The sequence below is a fragment of the Pseudopodoces humilis genome, chromosome 10 (assembly GCF_049639895.1).
Source record: "Pseudopodoces humilis isolate 2021_Gansu_Grassland_sample_001 chromosome 10, ASM4963989v1, whole genome shotgun sequence".
Lineage (NCBI taxonomy): Eukaryota > Metazoa > Chordata > Aves > Passeriformes > Paridae > Pseudopodoces > Pseudopodoces humilis.
Genome location: NC_142209.1, coordinates 10,639,293 through 10,660,340, shown reverse-complemented (window position 1 = coordinate 10,660,340; position 21,048 = coordinate 10,639,293). Strand labels below are relative to the sequence as shown.

At 41.9% G+C, this 21,048-nt stretch overlaps 2 protein-coding genes across 9 annotated transcripts in view; one reads left to right on the top strand and one right to left on the bottom strand.

Moving 5' to 3' along the window:
• GPSM2 (G protein signaling modulator 2) overlaps positions 1-6,893 on the top strand; it is a 28,348-nt gene extending 21,455 nt beyond the window's left edge. For all 6 annotated transcript variants that reach the window (XM_005520916.3, XM_014250794.2, XM_014250793.2 and 3 more), the window contains 7 exons: positions 285-393; positions 806-935; positions 1,277-1,344; positions 3,226-3,402; positions 4,175-4,337; positions 4,479-4,696; positions 6,145-6,893. In XM_005520916.3, the coding sequence (XP_005520973.1) occupies positions 285-393; positions 806-935; positions 1,277-1,344; positions 3,226-3,402; positions 4,175-4,337; positions 4,479-4,696; positions 6,145-6,309 (1,030 nt within the window). In that variant the 3' untranslated portion in view covers positions 6,310-6,893. The remainder of the gene's footprint in view (positions 1-284; positions 394-805; positions 936-1,276; positions 1,345-3,225; positions 3,403-4,174; positions 4,338-4,478; positions 4,697-6,144) is intronic.
• CLCC1 (chloride channel CLIC like 1) lies at positions 3,917-20,624 on the bottom strand. 3 transcript variants are annotated; one of them, XM_005520917.3, is made up of 13 exons: positions 20,463-20,624; positions 19,603-19,720; positions 18,551-18,691; positions 16,670-16,762; positions 15,701-15,808; positions 13,076-13,297; positions 11,781-11,921; positions 10,555-10,648; positions 9,379-9,476; positions 9,156-9,302; positions 8,498-8,779; positions 7,698-7,944; positions 3,917-4,319 (listed from the first exon to the last, which is right to left on the bottom strand). In XM_005520917.3, the coding sequence occupies exons 3-12, from the start codon at positions 18,680-18,682 to the stop codon at positions 7,717-7,719; spliced, it is 1,545 nt and encodes a 514-aa protein (XP_005520974.2). In that variant the 5' UTR covers positions 18,683-18,691; positions 19,603-19,720; positions 20,463-20,624; the 3' UTR covers positions 3,917-4,319; positions 7,698-7,716. The 3 variants fall into 3 exon arrangements, with proteins under 3 accessions (XP_005520974.2, XP_087916349.1, XP_014106272.2); XM_088060223.1 differs by having other exon boundaries at positions 19,603-19,716; XM_014250797.2 differs by having other exon boundaries at positions 19,603-19,702.
• Positions 20,625-21,048: the final 424 nt, after the last annotated feature.

The following is a 21,048-nucleotide window of genomic DNA, read 5'->3' as shown; positions in this document are numbered from 1 at the left end:
CATGCAAACTGAGGAAAAGCAAAGTAAATTACACAGTGTTCCATGCTTACAAAACTAACTTGTTTGCTGTGAGCTTGAAATTAAAAAAAAATTATTAAATTTGTTCATATTTATTTATAACCACACTCCTTTAAATACAATAGTTAATGTGTTGGTGTTAGAATGGTCTCTGATGATTGCCTTCATTTTTTTTGGCCCAGCAAATTCCTTTGGCAGTGCTGTAAAAACCTGACCTCTGGTGTTCAGCAGGTAGAGGTGTAATTGCAAATGTGTGTTGTTTTCAGAATTGGGGAAGGAAGAGCGTGCTGGAGTTTAGGGAATGCTTATACTGCTCTGGGAAATCATGACCAAGCCATTCATTTTGCAGAAAAGCACTTGGAGATTTCAAGAGAGGTATGATTTTCATACTCCCACTATGTTGGCTATTGTTTTTTGCTGTCACTCACAGAGGTTTTATGGAGGTGTGTTCATGCATCTGATTTGGAGCGATGGAATGCATTTTGAATGATTCCAGAGTCAGCTGATTCTGTTATTTCAGCCGCCCTCTCACCGCAGTCAGCTCCTTAGTTCTAGTGTCACCACTCACAATGTCATCACAGACTCCAAATTAGTAGCCTAGCTGAGATTATTTTAGGCTTTGTTATGTTGCTTGTTCTTATTTCTTTAAAAATATGTTCTCAGTCTTCTACCAAGAAAACTTTTTCAGCCTTTTTCTCTCAGAAGTCTAAGGGACAAGGACTGCTGTACACTTAAACATAAGAGTATTTGTTAAGGTAATACAACTGCTTATTTTATTTGCTTGAAGGTAGGAGACAGAAGTGGAGAACTCACTGCCAGACTTAATCTCTCAGATCTTCAAATGGTTCTTGGATTAAGCTACAGCACAAACAACTCCATGATGGCAGAAAGCCACACTGTGGAAAACAGTTTGAATGGTATGTGCCCCTTTCTACAGTACAGTAGTACAGTACAGTACTTTCTACAGTACTTTTCCCAATAGAGAACTTCAAAAAGAATCTCTTCTTAAAATTCTTTACTGACCATGGTTACGTAAGTTTACTTGGATTTCTCCCCAGCAGCTAAAAAAGGTTCTTGTGGTATTGGACCTACAGCACCTCCTTTCCTGGAGGATTTATATTGTGAATCACAAATTACTGCTTGGTTTCTTCATGTGTTCTAATTGTGTCTGTGTCTTGGACCTTGAACTTTAGATGAGTACAGCCACAGCTTTGCAAGTGACACCATAATTTTAATAAGATGAATTTGTCTCTTGAAGGTGGTAGACCAAGAGGACGCCGTTACAGTATGGAGAATATGGAACTTATGAAATTAACACCAGAAAAGGTTGGCACTTTGCTTCTTTCTGTTCTGCTGCCGAGATTGCCGAGAGTGTGTTGATGTGCCATTTGCCTCCCTTTTCAATTTAGTTATCATAGGAGCTCCATAACAGCAGGTCTAACAATACTAACAAATAATACCTTGGTCATGTAGGTAACAGCGTATGCCAGGTGATGGCTGTAATGGCTTGTGGGAAGCTTGCTTTATTCCCTGCATAAATGAGAAAGAATGGGGCTCTGTAATGAGCATCAAAGGAATTCTTTCATCTCTGTAAGAGATGGGTTGAGGTTGCAGCATGAAAGTAATTCAGAATAAAATTCCTAAGCTTCAGCTTAGCTCTTCTGAACACTTTTTCTTTGGTTACAGTCATTTTATAGGCACTTAAAATGCATGCTGTGTTTTTCACTTTGAGATTTCAACCAAATTGCAAACCATCAGAAGCTTCAAGCTCCATGTTCCTGAAGAAGGATGCCATTTCAGAAATGTTACAGTTGGTCACAGGCAAAACAACTTCCCCCCCAAGCTCAGAAATCTCTTGGTAATGGGAGTTCCCAGTTAAAATCCTTGTGTCAGTCTATGAGAGATTTCCTTCACATTCTGCCTTTCAGCAGAGGGCTGGCAGTTCTGTGTAAATGACTACATTGGCAGGCTGAAATTGATATTTTTCCCCTCCACACTGAGATATCTAATTCCAGTCCCTTCAAGTGAGGCAAAGCCTGTCATGTTAATCAGTAAAATCTCAAAGCATGTGTACAGTCAGTACAGCTGAAGCCAGCACAGGTGCTGAAGAGCCTCTTTGGGTACTGCTTTAGAAACAGTATGTGTTTAGTCAAGGGCAAGGCCTCTGCAGGGAACCTTGTAAGCTTTTGGCCACTATCAGCTGGGTTTTCTTACTCTCTGAATCTTATTTATCTGTGAGCACTTTTAAAATATGTATACTCTAACAGTCTGTGCCCTAAATACAGTTGAATGTGTCCTGTAGATTTTTGGTGTTAATTTACTGTTGCAGTCTAGAGCTTAAAAAGAGCATTTTTCAAGGTACTTGTAGAGTAGAGTAACTTCCATAAATGTCTAATGTGCAGAACAATCCCTGACCTGAGCACGAGGGTTTGATTGTACAGATTGTGCATCTTCTCAGAGTCTGTGTGCTGGTGTTCAGTAAAACGTTGAAAAGGGAAATCCACTGGGTAGGCAGTGGTGCTGGAAGATTTTTGACTGTGGTAGTGATTTCTGATGTTGAATCAGGAAAAATAAGAAGAGTTTTATTCAGTTAGAAGAGTCTGTCAGTTGTGGATAATTCTGTTTATTTTTGAGGAATTTTTAGGGAAAATCTATCAGGTTGTTAAAGTTATCGACTCTGTTGCTGAAAGGAGGTGGTTATTCCTGTTTGTTCTTGTGCTGGCATTTGTTTCCCTCTTTCTTTTCAGTCTTTATTGGGAAGTTTGTGTGTATCAAAACTTGAGGGGAGGCTAGTTGAGTAGTTGCATTTGTATAAGGGTTTGTTTTGCTCTAACACTTTGTAATATGGGGTGGGCTTTTAATTTCTTTTTCTTTCCAGTTTCAAAATGCCAGGTGGGAAATGCCAGCTGTGGCTGCAGTTCAGTACTTATATTAACTGCCTTTCCTGCTCTGCAGTCAGTATGGACAATTTCAGTGTGTTTGTTTTAATCCATCAGGTGTTAAAGCACAGTTCAGTTCTCAGACTGACCAGTAACAGCACTAACCTGCTAACAGCAGCTCAGCAATCAAAACCACATCCTTGTGGCTGCGTGAACAAAATAGTGTAAAGCTGCCGCATTTTGGTGAGGAAAAGCAGCAGCAAGTCAGAGGAAACAGTATTGGTAAATAAAATCAGAAGGCTTAATTTTCTGACTCTTGTTTTCTTAGGTTCCAAACTGGAACAGTGAGATTCTTGCTAAACAGAAACCACTGGTTGCCAAAACTTCAGCAAAACTTCATTTTGTACATCGACTAAAAGGCAAAAAGTACAAAAATGGCACCACCTCCAAAGTTTTGCAGGATGCCAGTAATTCCATTGATCATCGACTTTCAAACCCTCAGAGGGTAGGTGTGGTGAGCTGTGGAGATCATGGCCTTTACTCATCTTTGTGTGATCAGAATTGTGGAAAACACCTTCCTGAAGCTCTCTGTTCAGTTTAACTTAATTTAAACACTGTGGCTCTAAACTAAACTGGTGCAGAATCTGTCATTCTACAGCTCTCCCAGGGTGGTGCCAGCTTCAAGATCTTTCTACTACTGAAACATTTTATTTGTGGTGGATTTTTTTTAAGTTAGAAATCAAATGTATTTTCAAGCTGAGCTCTAAGTCTCTTATAGATCCCACTTACCCATGCTTAACAAAATCTAGTTTTTCTGTTTCAGGCAGTGGGAGATACTTTGGACATAATTTTTACGTTATTACACTCTCGAGAGAAGTCAGTTTGAAATAAAAGAAGAGAGTCATTTGGTCATAGACCTGAGGAGAAAATGGGAACTGTTCATTGCTTTTGTTTCTTTTTCCTCTCATGGGCATTTGGATTTTGTTGGATTAATGTCTGAGGAGGAATAACTCCCACTGTACCATGATCAGTGCACTATTTATTTCTTCCATTTCAGAGAATGGAACATTTCTAATATATTTCACTCTCCAAAATACTGCCCTAGCATTAGCATCTCCTCCTACGATAGATCTCTGGCTATAGAAATGGTTGACTAAAAAAATTAATAAATTTCAGATACGTAAATATCAAATATTATCACTGGACTGAAATTCTGATGCAGTTGTCCCAGCTGTAGGCCCTCTAAGGTCAAATACCCTAAATCTTGTCCTTTTCAGAAAAGCACTCGTGAGACAATGGCAGATGAAGGTTTCTTTGATCTGCTGAGTCGGTTCCAGAGTAACAGGATGGATGATCAGAGGTGCTGCTTCCAGGAGAAGAACAGACTCTCAGCTGCTTCAGTGGCAACATCCTCTACTCCACCTAAAACGATGATAAAATGTAATATTTTAAAAGTAAAATCTGTATTTGACTTGAGTTTTTGCCAAATACTATTTTCAAAATGTATTTGCATGCAAGATTGACTACAGCAATGTATTCACTCCTAGGCTAACTTCCACTTGTTCTGTCTGTCCTGGGCAGCCTTTTCCACGTCCGCAGTGTCCCCGCACACAGACGAGTTCCTGGACCTGCTGGCGAGCTCGCAGAGCCGCCGGCTCGATGACCAGCGTGCCAGCTTCAGCGAGCTGCCCGGCCTGCGCCTCCGGCAGCACGGCAGCCAGGCTGTGCTGGGCCACCTCATGGCCAGCAGCAACAGGGACCTGGATGACGACTTCTTCGATATATTGATTAAATGCCAGGTAAGGGCTTAACAACAGCTTCCTCAGCTTCTGTCTCTAGGGACTTCATTTGTGCCTCCTGCTACTGAATTCCTGCAAGGAAGCCACTGTGTTTATCATGTGCTTTAAGATACACTCTGATCTGGCACATAAGGAAGATCATAAGAGAGCAAAAGATTAGGGTTGAGGTTTTTTTTAATTTTCCAGTGTCTAGTAAGTGTAATTTTGGTATTTATACCACAGTAGCTATTATAAGTAAGAAATACTTAAAAAGTGAAGAAAAACAAGTGAGGCTATTACAAGGAGTAGGTTTTAAGTGTTTAGACCCAGTTTGCTAAGGGGGGGGGCACCTGATACACCAGCAATCCTAATTCATCAACTGAAAGAATTCAGTATGCAGGTTTTGGTGATAATAGTAGTCATCATTCCCATGAGGTTAAGTTTAAATGATAGTTTATAGCAATATGCAAGTGAAGTGACTGATTTTCAATTAGAGCATGTGCATATACCAAATTAGACCAAAAAGAATTAAAAAGACTTGCTGGTTTGTCTGATGGGTTGATAAGCAGCCCAAAAAAACAAAGTTCAGATGCTGAGTTCTCCACACGTCAGTAAGTATGGTAGCCTGGGTGAGAAAGCAGCACCTGGAATTGAGTCTGCTGTAACAGTGTTCATCAGCCCACTGAAATACCATCTTCTGTTGTAGCAGCTTGTCTGTTTCCTTCTGTGAGTCAAGCAAAGAATCTAGAAATATTCTCTTTTAAGGAATGGAAAAATATTTAATCTCCTCTAATCCTTAGAGATGCTACTGCTTTAAACAAGCACAGAAGGGTTGCTGCCTTTGAGCCTTTTGGACTCAAGGGTGCCTGCCCCAGGTCCACCCACCACTGAAAGCTGTACTTTTCCTCCTGTGGAGGACACCCCTCCTCAGCTCAGGAGGCTGTGTGCAAGGAGCAGAGCCCAGCCCAGTAGGGTTTGTCACTCGCTCTGTAACTCTGGCCTTAAACTGTACCCAGCTGCACAGTGTGGAGGCAAGGGGCCTTCAAGGAGTGCCTTCCCACATCTCACCCCACTGCAGCCATTTTTTAGTCCCTGTGTAAGGAAAGGAAGACAACCATACTTCCTGGTGTATGAGACCAGAAACACCCTCTACTAATGCTAAAAATTCTCCTTCTGAACTAAGGACACTTAAATCTCAGTTTGCAATATGTCAAAGAACTGAACTGGGGGGAGGGGGGGGTGTCATGTTCAGACACATGGGGACAAGTGGGTCACAGGAACCATTTTGGTTACACTTGAACTCTTAGTAATTTCATTTAGCTAGTTTAACTTAAAACTTATAAATTAAATCTCTCCACTAGCTTTAAATCTGATAGCAAAAGCTTGTAGTAGATTTTTCACTTAATATTGTTCATTTACTCCAGATCTTCCTGTAAATATGTAGCTCTTATTTCTTGGTCTGTCTGTAGGGTTCCAGACTGGATGATCAAAGGTGTGCTCCTCCAGGAGCTGCCAAAGGCCCCACTGTACCAGATGAGGATTTTTTCAGCCTGATTTTGCGCTCACAAGCGAAGAGAATGGATGAGCAGAGAGTCCACTTACCCTCAGCTATAAAGGGACCCAATTCCAGCTGAAGACTCCAGAGGCATGTACTGTACAGCAGCATCATAGGGATCATTCTTATTTGCTGGAAAAGCACACTTGCCTTTTTTAAGATGACTACAAATAGTAGCTTTGTCTCCTTTCTCCTAGTTTTTTTCACAGAAATAGCAGCAGCATCATACTCATGAGCAGTAGTTACAGAGCTGTCCCTGCTCTAGCAGTTGGTAGCTGCTTTCAGAGCAGTGTCTGAGGTACTGGTACTGTGTCTCACTCTTAATTGCCTCTAGTCTATCAAAATGATTATGATTTTTTTTCTCTGTCAATTCTCTCATTGCTCACGAGTGGATTTTATCACTGTCTCAATCTAGTGTAAGACTTAAATTTTTATGTTCTTTTTAAAGAAAACTTGATTTTTTCCCGTGATTTGTATCTCTTGAAAAAAAAGTTCTGTTTTCTTTTATACATTTTTTTAAAAAATAATTTAAAGAAAAATGAGAAATAGCTTCAGTATGTAGACTCTTTTCAGAAACACAGTTTGGAAGAAACAATCATTTCTACGAAAAAAAAAAATTAAACCCTAGTTTTAATTCTGTTTAATAAAAAATGTTTTTTCAAACATGATGGCTTTTTTGTAATACTTAATTGTTTCCTACATTAATTTAGAACAGTTTTGCAATCAGCAGTTTTCAAGAAATACTTAGTTTCAAGAAACAGCTGCTCATGCTGCTCTACAGCTTGTGTGGTATGTGCCCACACGCCAGGAATCACAGGGGTGGTGGGCACTGGGCACCAACTCCCACGGGCCTGGAGCAGTTTGTGCAGCACCCCAATTTCCAGTGTCACACACAGGAAATTCACAGGTGCTGCTTCCTGTACCTGACCTCAGCTCCTCTCCTGCTCTGGCTAAGGATGAACTGGGCTGGGGGAGTCCTGGGGAACAACCACTGGAATGTCCATCGCCATGGTCGCTCCTGGTCCTGTTCAGCTTTGAACTGCCTCCAAACCGCCTGCTACAACATCAGATTCTTACTCTCTGCAAATCATTACACCAGGAGGAACTCCATAAGCTATCCTAAAAGTGAGCTGACAAGAAGCAAACTGATTTTAAAGAACACAAACCCAAAGACAGATCTGAGACATCTGAGCTGGGAATTAGTGTTACAGGAATTACTCAGAACTTATTACACAAACCTGATTTCCAACAAGCAGCAACACTGCAGAAGCCTGGGGGTTTTTTGGCCATTTAAAGGTATATCATCTTACTTAACACCTTTATTTCAGATTCCAGACAGAGTGCATGTATCCTCTCTCTTAGATTTTACAACCCCACCTAAGAGCTTACTGATGTTCTCTCTTCTACACTTGAGAACAAGAGCAGAATTAGCAAGTAGATGACAAGTAAAGATTAGACAAAACTTACAGCAGAGCCTGGATCTTCCTTAGTCTCTTTCCTGGGAGTCATGTAAAACACTCTTTTTCTTCTCTTCACATGGTTCCACAGCAGAACTTTTCCCTTGTAGGTTTTTATTAGGGTCAGAGTTTTCTCCAGTCTCTCCCTCTGCTTGGCCTGTCTCCTGTTTTTGCTGCTCAAGTGCAGCTTCTTCAGTAAGGTTTTCAGCTTTGAGAGTTTCAAGTCTATGAACTTCAGATTCAGTATACAACCTGTTCTGCAAAAAATTTATAATAACCTATTAATTAAGCTATCAAAAGTGACAGCATCTATTGTTTTAAGTGCATCCCAGCTCAAGGGGCAGGGCTCACCCAAAGCATGACAAGGGTATTTTTTTTCCCTTGGGAAACAGAACATGTAAATAAGACCAATACAGAGTATAAATTTTGGATTTTCTGTAGTTTGCAAGGAAGTCAGCACTGCTTTTTTCCTCCACATTTCTTCTGTGGGTCACCATGACTGCCCAGGCTGACATACACACTGATCTCTCCAAACTGAAGTTTCTTTATAAAGAGTTTAAATTCAGTAGTTTCCTGCCACAGTTAGCCATTGCAAGATATTTTTCCAGAAGGAACACATCCAGTACCCCTCTATCCAACTGTTCCATAGGGGAACGTGTACTTCCTCAGCAGCTCTCTCCCCCAGATCTGGGTAACGTGTGTTGTTTAAATGTGTTCTAGCAGGTGCCACTGCAATCTGCTCAGTTTAATGCCAGCTCCCAGAGCACCAGGAGACACATCAGGCTCTGGTCCCTGTGGGACTGTGGTTACCTGTGCATCCAGCTCGTCGCTGGCATGCGCCGTGTCCGGGCTCCTGCTGCCATTTCCCGCTCTCACCATGGGGAGAGGCCGTGTGGAGGCGTCCCCTCTGTCCTGGTGGCCTCTGGGGATATACAGATGCTTCTGCACATAATACTCGTCTGCTGTCCTCCCATCGTACTGCCCAAAGGCTATTTGCTCCTGCTCACTGGCAGGCAGAGGAAGACTTTTCTTCTGAGAAGACGTTAAGTGTCTAAATGCAGACACCGATGATCCTGCACCATAGCAAAAAGCCTGGGGGAGAGGAAAAAAACCCAAACTGAGCAAAACACCAAACATCTGAAGCCTATAGTTTTTACACAGATTTCTTGTCATACATCTGAAAGACCCTGAAGGAAAAGCTCAGGTGAAGAGAATGGCTCCAGCTCAAGCTTTCTGCAGTCTGACCACGCTGGAACTGCCAGGCTCGTGCAGTTGGTGCTACATTAAAGATGTTTAAGGCTCTAAATGCTTTTGTGTTAAAGGCTAACTACATGCATCAAAATGTAATGACTCAAAGAAGAAATGAAAACTAAGATGCCATAAACTGTCAGAGGGTCTAAGATTTTAAGCAGTTTACTATTTAAAAAATAAAACTGAGCTTTTAAATGTAAGATGAATGTATACAAACCAGGACACCCAGAGCCATCATAATGAGCACTGGAACCTGCAGAATTAACGGTATCTCCTTCATAAGTGCCTTGATGAATTCACCAATACCTTGTCCTACATGCTTCAAAGGTTCAGTTACGAAGTTGGTGAAAGTTATTGCCAAGGCCTAGAAAAATAAACAGAAAACCAGTGTTGTCACACAAACAACAACCATAAACAGTCCCTTTGGGCTTGGTACATACCTTTGTTGGTGGAACCAGCAAAATAGGATTTACAAGCAGAGTTTCATAATACTTCTGACAGGGATCATCCTGAAACGTCCATGTACTTCTAAGCCATTCTGAAATGAAAGCAGAGGCATATTTTTACTACTACTTAAAAATGTATTTTGTGACACAGCAGCAATACAGAAGTAAGCATTTCAGTTACAGATGGAAGAGAACTCTTCCAGATATAGTTCAAAACTGAGATTTATTTTTACACATCTGAGATTGGTTTGGCAGTATAGCTTATCCAGTCAAGGGGATGCAGGAAGAGGGGAGAAGGCTGGAAAGAAAGAGAAGAACCTGAAGTTTTCCCATGCATAATCAAGAAAGCTCTTTAGGTGAGATCAGTCCCCAGAAGCCTCAGGGGAAAAAGTCTCATCTGTGGAAACTATGAACTTGCATACTGTGTTCACAGCTACTACTGACAGTGTCATTCCATGTTATTGCTCATCTGCCAGTCTGCAGGGAGATTGAAATCATCTGCTTGCTAGACTGAAGGTCTGTTTTAATTATAAGCAGGGAGTCTTACTTCTTAAGTGAACTTTTACATTATAAACAAGTGATTGATGATACCAAAGTTTCTGTAGTTTGGTTTTACTGCAGTCAGAACATAAATCATTGACATGTATCAAAACCAGAAGAGTCAAGAAATTACACAAGGAAGACCGTAACAAGCACTCTTTAAGAACTGCCACCTTTCATCTACCTGCTATAGCAGTGGATAGAAACAACAGCTAATAAAAAATCAGCTGTCCCTGTAAAATAGTAACACCTGAATAAACAATTACAGATCCAATTCCTGAAATCCACTGTACTCACAGGCTCAATACATGAAAAAAAAATCCTTGTCCTGAACTTTGCCTACCTGTCTTTAGTAAATGGCACTGAATGTTACTGGGGACAGTGGCTGGGGAAACACAGATCAGTTACAAGTAGTATCACCATGACATAACCCAAGTACATTGCTGTGATCAGCTCTCCTCCCAAGGCCTAGAAAACAAAGTCTTATGGGATGGAAAAAGGGTAAAACCACATAATCATGTATTGAAGAAAATTCCCTGTCTTTTGAAGAAATCTGAGTATCCTGGGTTGCTATCAATCAGTAATTTGTGATCATAACTACTACTGCAAAGTACCAAGGTAAGAACTCACCAATGAGACTTCCCCGCCAGTCCAGCTTCTCTGCACAGACGTTGTCGAACTGCCCCATCTTGGCGATCTCTGCCTGGTGCTGAGCAAAGGCCAGCTGCAGGGACAGCAGGGGGGAAACACGGACTGAGGTGGCTGCAGCCAGGCACGCTGCTCCTCAGCTAGCCATTCCTGCTCTCAGCAGCCTTGAGGCTGTTATGTTCCCCACATAAATGACAATTTCCCCACTGTCCACTTGTAATGACAATTCCCCATGTAATACGTATTTAATAAAGTTTACTACCTAAACAATTTAATGGAGTTAAATTCTAAGAACTTCCTAGGAATGGACAAAACTCCTGAGATAACTTGGCTACCTCCAAGTTATTCTCCAAAAGGAGTTTGAATTGCCAAAGGACCAGACTCCAATATTCAAAGATACGAGTTCAAGGCAAAAGTAAATTGATGAAACATTCCTTAAAATGTTACTGGAATAGAGAGACAGCTGTCATACAATTACTAGTTAAAACACCCTCTTTTGTTTTCAAATAACTCCCGTAAGAAATACTTACATTTATTATAGTTTTTCCTTACAGTTTGAAACTGATAATCAAAAAAAATAATTCAGTCAAATCACCTGTTGCAAAACTGACATTCTTCACTGCCTCAACCCAAGCCATCTGCATGGCATGCCACCCACACGCCAGAGCCTCCACTCTCCAGCCATCTGCTATCCCTGGGTCTGACAAGCTGCAGTTCAATCCTGATTGACAAGATGTGAAGGCAGATTTTGTGGCTGGGCTTTGATCTGGTAGTTTAAATTCCTCCTCAATTAAACTGATCCTATTGTAACATCAGCCACTTAATTATCATTAATGAGGCATTTATCTGGTCTATCACATCAAACACAGTTTCTACCAGGCAATCTTAAGAAAAAAACTCAATATATTTTTGTATAACTTTTCTACAAAGCTGCTCTAGTCAGAGGTCACATCGGCCTTGCCCACCTAGTGAAATCAGAGTTCTAGTGCTCTATGAATTTTGTGCACCTCAACAGCAAGGTAAGGTTGTCAGGGTTTCTTTTGATCTTTACACCTAACACACCCATCAACATGCAAAAGAAAATGTTTATCCCTTTCTTTATTTTGCAGTTAATTAAAAGCTGTATGTAAACTAACCAAAGGAACTAAACAAATCCCTCATAACTGTAAAGTTCTAAGCCAGAAAGCCATTAAGATTACAGAACTTACCTTATACAAGTAAAGCCAATTCCATGCAAAACTGATGAAAAAACTTATTAATAAAACACGTTTTAGCTGAACAAACCAAAGAACACATGTCCAGAGTTCTGTAGCTATTACAATTACAATGCACACTAAGCACAAGAGTAGCTGAAAAAAAAAAAGAGGAAAAAATTATGATCCACATTTGGAACTTTCCAAGCTTACTGACAGTACACATGAAGAAGCTTCCAACTTTTGTTTTTACTAATGTCATTTACACAGAATAGCTGAGAAGCTTTTCATTGCTTCCACAGCCCATCTGAGCAGCACAAGGCAAAACAGTTTTGTGGCAGTACTAATATTTCTTCTTGTAAACAGCCTTACATTGCAGTTGCTCATTTGTTTCTTGCAATATTATTTCTTCCTTAGGATGTTTGTTAAATTAGCAACCACACTTCTAAATTATCCAATTGGTGTCAGTCAGTCAGTGCTTGAGCAGTTTGTGCCTGCTATGAACCACAGAACAACTGCTGCCAACTCCTGCACTTTGGTAAAGAGACAAAGTTGCAGTTTGGGTACCAGCAGCAAGACTTCAGAGAAACATTTCACAATGGTTTTCCACCTATCAGAGGTTACTGACAGCCTGCTTTTGTCATCTGGCTTCCAGGGACCCCTCAAATCTAGACAAGCTACTTACAAGAACAAGTCAGTATAAAACATTGGCATCTTCTGAACTGCAAAGATTTATTCAGAAAACTTCAGATTATTAGAGAGCCTCATCTTAGCACTTTACAATTCCCATAGCCACTCTCTCCTCTCCAACACTACACAATTTTTTCCACAAAATTTGAAAAAGGCTCTGACCTATAGGAGTTCAAATATATACTTGTCTCAATAAAAATATATTTGAATTCTCGGAGAAGCCAACAGCTTCAACAACTACATGAACAAGAGACAAACCTGGAAGAGCCATAATGCATGAGGTGTCAGTTCTAGTAGTAATTAAGTGCTAGAGTATAATGAGTCTGGCAGCATAGATATAAAAGCAAAAAAAAGCACACCATAAAACCCCAATCCAAAGCTACAGATGACCATGAGGAATAAATGAGGAATAAGAACAGATGACTACAGGAATAAAAAACCAATTCCATCTTAAAGCAAGTAACATCCTTCAGCAACCACAAAAAGAAAAGTGACTCACTGAAAGTATGATGGAAAGATCTGCTTTATCTATAGAGTTAAGATGGTACTATTAATTGACTAGCACAGAGAAACTGAAGAAAACAGCAATTAAAACCAATAATCAGTCTTTATTTTCTTACCAAAAACAAATTATATAGATCAATTCCAAAGGCATCTTCAAATCTCCACTGCCAAGCTTGATCATCATGGCGTTTAAAATTGATCAAAATATCACTCAGTGCCTCATCCAGGGCACCTGGCTGCCAGGTTTCTTCATTAACAAACCTGAGGATCTCCAAATATGTCTGTCTTGTAAGAATGATCTCAGCATCATAATGGACATGGCCCATGTTTTCCTCAGGCTGAAATCAAAGCAAAGCAAAACAATGGTTAAAAGCTGCTTATCTGGAAATAGAAATGCATCCATAGGCCAAAGCCTGATCATACTCATTCTGTACCAGCACCCTTCTTAAGCAGACTGCAGGATAAAACCATGGGACAGGGGGCACACTATGATTCTATAACCTTTCCGTTCATCTAAACTACGTGGTTTGTAGTCCTTCAATTCTACAGAAAAAACCCTAAAAAATAAAGTGAATTATCTCACCTATTACTAGGATTTCAGAACCAGTGCTCATTAACAAGTAAGAATTACATCTACACTATGTGTAACTCTGTCACAGCTGGAGAACACAGACGTAAACTATTAAATACTAAAATAAGAAGTTTTACATTGCTAAATATAATGTTCCTTATTTAACAATAATTTTGCTTATTACTAAAAATCAATTCTTCTACCTTTGAATAAACAAAATCTCCAAAGACAATATAAAAAAGTGCTCAGCCAACAACTAAAGTATCATGCAGCCACTCACTCCCTCCAATATCCCTCCTCGTGCAGAGGAGAATGAGAAAAAAGGTAAACCTCACGAGCTGAGACAAGAACAGCAAACAAAATAAAATGTGATGGCAATAATACTACTAGTCATGAAAAGAGGAAAAGAAGGAAATAAAACCCAGAAGAACAAGTGGTGCACAATGCAACTGCTCCCTGAGCTGACCAGCGCCAGGCCTGTCCTCCAGCAGCGATTGGCTCCTCCTGGCCAACTCCCCCAGTTCATCCTGAGCACAGCAGCCATGGTTTGCAATGTCCCTGTGGCCAGCTCAGCTCAGCTGTCCTGGCCACGCTCCCTCACAGCTCCTCCTGCACCTCCTCGCTGGCACGAGGCAAGGAGAAGTCCTTGACTTGGGAAAAGCATTACTGAGGAGAGCAGCAACTAAAACACCAGTGTGTTATCAACAGTGCTCTCACACTGAATCCAAAACACAGCACTGCACCAGCTACCAGGATGGAAATTCACTCTACACCAGCTGAAACCACTGCACAAAGAAAGCAGTAAGTGATTCTTAAATAGAAACTCTAATAAGCTACTATTGCTTGATGGTTAGAGTCACAGAATGGTTTGGGTTGGAAGGGACCTTAAAGGAAATCTAGTTCCAACCCTCATGGTCAGGGACACCTCCCACTACACCACATTGCTCAAAGCCCCATCCAGCCTGGCCTTGAATGCTTCCAGGGATAGGGCATCCACAACTTCTCTGGACAACTTCTTCCAGTGCCTCAAAACCCTCAGAACAAGGAATTTTTCTCAATATCTAGTCTAAACCTCCTCTCTTTCAGTTTAAAGCCATTCCCCCTTGTCCCAGCACTGCACACCCCTGTAAAAGGTCCCTCTTATAGGCCCAGCTTTAGGTACTCAAAGAGTCTCTAAGGCCTCTGCAGAGCCCTTTCTTTTCCAGGCTGAACAGCCCCAGTTCTCTCAGCCTGTTTTTGTAGGAGAGATGCTCCAGCCCTCTGATCATCTCACTGGCCTCCTCTGGTCTTGCTGCAACAGGTCCATGTTCTTCTCTACACTGGGGACCCCAAAGCTGGAATGCAGCACTGCAGGCTGGGTCTCACCAGAGCAGAGGGGCACAGTCCCCTCCCTGTCCTGCTGCCCACACTGCTTTGGATGCAGCCCAGGATCCTTTGGCTTTCTGGGCTGCAAGCACACATTGCCAGGGTCACCGGCACTCCCAAGTCTTTCTCCCGAGGGACAGTCCCAATCCATTCCCCACACAAGCCTATTCTTGTTCCTGGCGCTGCCCCAACACATGCACAGGACCTTGTACTTGGCCCCACTGAACTTCATGAGTTTCACAGACCCACCTCTCAAGCCTGTCATGGTCCCTCTGGATGGCATCCCTTCCTTACAGGTTTAATTCTTCGTGGGCCTTAGCTTTCCTAACCTGAACCCTTATCCCTGCTTGGACAATCTCTGAACTCCTCCCAAGTTACCTGTTCTCTCTTCCACCCTCTGCATGGTAGACCTGTAAAACAGGACTTCAAAAGTCTACAATAAACAACCCAAATCCGGCTCCTTCAAGTTTCCAAGCATTAATGTGACCAGAACAAGGTGCTCCTAACAGCTGCATTCCAGCAACAGATGTTTACATAGACTGAATTCACAAACTCTTCCCTTGGACGCTTTACAGATCAAATGACAACTGTCTCCACAGCAATACTGGATGCACATATTTCTACCACCTTTTCCTTTGCCATTCACTCTCCTTCATTTCATTTAAAATACACATAATTCATCAATTAATTATTTGTTATTTACACCAAGCATAATTAATCAATGCTTGGTAACTGTGAAAACTACATAAAGTAGCAATATGAATTAATTTTAATTATTTTTTCAAATGACTGTTCAAATACTTACAAGGCCAAGTTTTCCAGCTTCATTTAAAATCTTATTCAAGTATCGCTTAAATATATAGAAGCTACGGCTCTCATGTGATTTGGCATTCCTCTTCTCACACTCTGCAATCTGCAATTGTGCAAAAGACACTTTTATTCACTTTATTCAAATGAGCTTCTTCACAGGAGAGAAAAAACCCCAAATGTACCAACACATTAAACTCAGGATTAATAGATGCACATTTCTTCAGTTTAGCAACGATTCCATGGTATGCCAGATAAAAAACATATGCAATTATTGAAAGTAGTACTTTTCCATGGGACTGGCCAGCACTGGAGATTTTACATCTCCTAGTAACATTTAAATCCTGATCTTAGTAAGGCTAGAAAGAAATGTAAACATCTGGAGCTCCTTACATTTTAAGTTTCCACCAGGAAAAAAAAGAGGGAGCTGCCAAAAATTCTGAGTAAGTTAAACAACACTAAAATGACACATATCCCATTGGGTACCCAAATGGCTGAGGGCAGTGAGGGTCCCAGTAGCCACACGAGCATCCCCACATCATGGGAGCGGGTCTGTCAGCAGCACCTGAGAGCTGCAGCTCTGCACATTGCCCTGATCTCTGTGCTCACAACCTACTCCTTAAAATCAAACAGGACAGAACAGCTTAAGAACAGCATCAGCTAACAGCACTACATCTTCACACTGTTGACACTGGACAGAAGCATACAACTCCTATTGATTTTATTACACTATAAAACACATCAGGAAACAGACCTTTGTAGGCAGGACAACTTGAAAATTAATTCAAGCCACTTCCAGTCTCTCCTCTGCCTAGAGGTTCCCCCTCCAGAAAGCATAAATTATGCCAGCAATGCACCTGTTTGGTACTATCCAGAAGAGCACCATCAAAAAGCACAAGCTATAAAACACTATTTTTAATATTCAGAAAATATATTTAATATTCAGAAAATATTCTGAAGAACAAACCTTGTGTTGCAAGGAATCTATTACCCCAGAACAACGAAAGATTTCAGTATTGACTGTATCCCCAGCCTTTTCCTCAGAGTCAGGATAGTTTGGCTAAAATTACAGAAGAAAAACATGTTTTTAGAATCCAAGAATTTGACCAACATGTCCCATTACACTTCTACAGTCACAACACTTTAGAAGAAGCAAAGGAGCTAAACCTGAGTACAGATCTTTGCTGCTAATACTCTTCCCATGACACTCCAGCTACCTCTCTGCTGTTATTTTAGGCTCCAGGTGGACAATTGCTTTGAGTTTATCTAAATGAACCCTGCCTTCAAAAGGTGCGGTCTTGCCTGTCCTCCCCCACTTGCCCTTTCCCCTCCTTTGAGTGCTGGTGATCCACAGAGTGCATCAGATTAGATAATGGCACTGGCTAAAACTGACTCAGCAGACAAAGGGGCAGTTTTCAGCCAGGCAAATTCCCAGTCCAGCTGGCCACACCACCAGCCAGACTGCAAGAGAACACAAATCCCATTTTGGGCTGCCTGCCTTTCTCTACTCCAGAGCACTCTATGTTTTCTGTTCATTACTCAGACCCAGTCTGAGCAGTGCTTCTCCACAGCCAGGTGTGCACACTGAGGGAAGTCTCCAAGAGGAAGCACAACAGCACATCAATTGGTGAACTCATGCTGAAACAAAGTTTGGTTTTGAGGGTCTGAGCAGCCCACACAGCCTGGCGTCCTAAAAACTCTCTGCAGAGCAAAAAAGAAATCCTGAGAAGATGGACTAACACAAAGTAGTAACTTTTTTCCTTTAAGATGTAGTTCTGGTTTTGCCAGAGACAACAATAAAGCTACTACTTTTTCTATGAAAGCCAAAGCAGTTGGGCTCCAGACTTAAAGACTTCAAAAGCTTGCTGCTGGATCTTAAGGATGCTAATGACTGTCAGGTGGACTTGGAGAAGTTGAAGATTGATGAGGAAAGCTGTGGAGAGTAATAATGAACTCTGCATCTTTTAAGATTCAGATTTTTAGTTTTAATTCAAAATTTAAATTTAAGATTCAAAAGAACAGAAAATTATGTTCTGTAGTGTTTAAATAGTATTGCTCAAGACTATAAAACCAAACTTGAAAGCTGAATAATGGCAAAAATCAAGGGTGCCCTTACAACCACCCTCTGTTTTACAGTGCTATGTGTGCACATATGCACAAGATAACCCACATGCACCTCATGGTATTTAAGAGTCTGCTCCTCCTACAAGACAGAGACAATTCGTCCTGTAAGAACTAATTTTTTTCCTACTTCATCTTCTCTTCAACGTTAATGAATCATTAAAAGTACAGCACCCATCCCTATTCTGATCTTCCTTCTGAAAACTGAGGCCCAGCATTACAAAACACCATTAACTTTCACAACAGTCCCACAGGAGAAATGGGAAACTGGTTCCTATTGCTGGGAAACTGGTTAATTAAAATAAAATACAATAATTAACTTTAACTCCCCTAACTTTTATCAGTTAAGAATGTGATTTTCAAGATATTTAATGCTATACTTCAGAAACTAGCAAGAGATACTTAACCCAGTACTTCTCAGAGCAGTAACCTATGGTGCCAAAACCTGCATAAATCAAGCACCACCTGTGAAAATACAAAAAGCCTGCTTGATATGACTTCATCTGAGTGCAATGAAAGCTCACCAAGGAATGGTCCTGAACTAATCACATTATTTTCTTCCCTTGCAATTTTAACCACAAAGACTCCTCTGTGCATGGATTCAGATACAACATAATAACCCATTAAAAACACAGTACTGCTATCATTATCTGTTGTTACAATTTAAAAGTAATCTTCCAACAGCATTTAGCTTTTTGGGAGAGACATACACCCTTTCTTTTTCTACCTTATAAGGTCTTCTCATTGTTCCTGATGCTGCATCATAATTGAGCATATCCGTGGGGTCAATCCATTCATCTTCTTGAAGTTTACAGCTCCCTGTCAGCATAACTGCACACAATACCAAAGGAAACAGCATCCTGTATCACTGAATGCAACAAGAAATTCAGGTATTTAGGCCAGGGTGTAACATGCTGTATGAAAAAAATAAAACAATCTAACATGAAAAAACTAAAAGTGGAGCTTTTTAAAAACTCAGTTCTCCATTAAGCAGGTTTAAATTCACCTCCATATTTTTTCCCAACAAAAATGCTGGCAATAATATGCACAATTAAACTGTATTATGTAAGTGGATCAATACCCTTGACTTTGTTATCAGCAGGTGTAGCGCAGAGTTCAGCATTGCTAAATGCGATAAAACGGTGCAGAACTCCAGCACGCTTCACCAAAAGGGCATTGTGTTAACAATAAAGCAAATTTTTCTGTCACAATTGGAAGAAGATTTGGCAGAAAACCTCCCATTGCATTTCAGCTGTTCCTCAGATACCAGAGGGGCTGGGGGTAGCTGTGCTTTGAATCTGAGGGATAGCCAATCCAGCACTAAAAAGGGAAGCACAGAGCCAGTGCAGCCTTGTCAGTGCAGCCACGTTCAGTAAGAACTACCACAATCACACATTCACAAACAGCATGACAGACACACTGTGAGTCTGGTCGTGTCCAACAAACTCTCCTGGCCAGACCACGGTCTGGAAACGTTCAACAACCCTCAAGTGCAAAACACTGTAATTTGCTGAGCAACAGAAACACTGGATTATCAATGATAAACATATTGCCTGTAGGAGCACATGAACACAAAACATATGAGCAATAAACTGACAAAAAAATACGTTACAGTGGAAGACGACTAAAAGTATATTATATCACAAACAGTGATATAATAAAAGTTTATTTAAATTTAATTAAAGTTTTATTTAATTTAAAGTAAAAAGACTAAAAGTATAGTATATCACAAACAAAAGCTGTCTCTCTGAATTTCCTGAGGGAGCACTCGGTACTTACCCAACAGGCATTCATTCCTATGGGGGAGGAGAGAGGCACAGCCTGCCGACAGACCCAGGATACAAAGGTGGAGTCTCCTCTGACCTCTGCGTCTCTTAACCTATATTTATATTGCTTTCTTTGAGGAAGGGTAAAAGGTAGAGTTTCAATTGATAACATTTCATATTTAGGTGCAGTTTGAATGATTTTACTCATACATGTAAAGCATGCACACGTCTTACTTCATTAGCATACTTTGGGGTGTGGAAAGTGATATGTGTTTTTGAGTTAACGGAGCAACATTCATGTTTTGGTCACCTTTTGGGTCACTCCTTTGGCTTAGTTCCCCTTGGCCGCATTGTTTTTAAAAGGGCACGGCTGCAACACCTGCTGCCGCTCCAGCATCCTTTGTTCCCTCCCTGAGAGAGATACACCGCGCTCCCTCAGAAATCCTGCTCATAAAGGTGCAGCCAGCTGGTCCCTGAAGAACTACTGCCAACGCTAACATTCCGCCTTGCTGAACTTTGGTTTTCAGTATTTTTTCACAAAGGAGCGAGCACGACCGTCAGGCCCACCTTGGCCAGCCTTGCAGGGACATCTCTGCCCTGCCTGGCGCCACGGCCTGGTCCTTTCGGTGCGGCTCCGCCAGGCCCCAGGCCCCGCTCTGGCCCGGCCCAGGCCGGCACTGCCGCTCGAGCGCTGCAGGAGCCGACAGGGCCATAGAGAAGCGGCTCCGCACGCTTCTCCCACGCCTTCGCCGCCCTCACGTCGCACCTGACACCGCTCTCCGCCGAAACACGCAGCCCTCAGCCCCTCCCCGCTCCTCCTCGCCCCCACACCGCGCAGGCCCCGGCCAGCGGAGCCCGCCCCGCTCGCGGTACCTGAGGGGCCGCGGCACTCCCGGCGTTCACCCGGAGTGTTTACCCGGTGTGGGGCCGCCCCGGCAGCCGCTCCGCCAGGCGCCTCCGCTGCCCGGCCCGCGGGAGGCCGCTCCGCCCGGGAAGCTCCGCGGAGCAGCGGCCGCAGAGGCGCCGTCTCGCGCAGCGGCCCCGCCCCGAGCCGGCCCCGCCCCGCCGCGAGCGGCCGCTGTCCCCGGCACAGCCAGAGCCGGAGCGCCGCTGAACGCAAGCTCCAACACTACAGGCGGGGTGAGAAATGATGCATGTAAAACCAGATCCGCCCTGTAAGGACACAACTTGGAATAAAATTAATGCCAGGCAATCACTGAATAATTTAAAATAGATTGCCAGCTTTGGCCACAGAGAGACAACTAGAGAAACCCTATTCTCCTGCAAAGTAACTTCGTATAGGCAGCATTGTATCAGACATACATATTATTGTCTACGTATCGAATAAAGAAAAAATATTTTCAGCTCTATGCCACTGTATTATTACTTACTGCACTGAAATTTCTGATATTTGGAAGCAGTATCAAAGCTCCTAAGTATTTTATAGTTCTGGCATTCT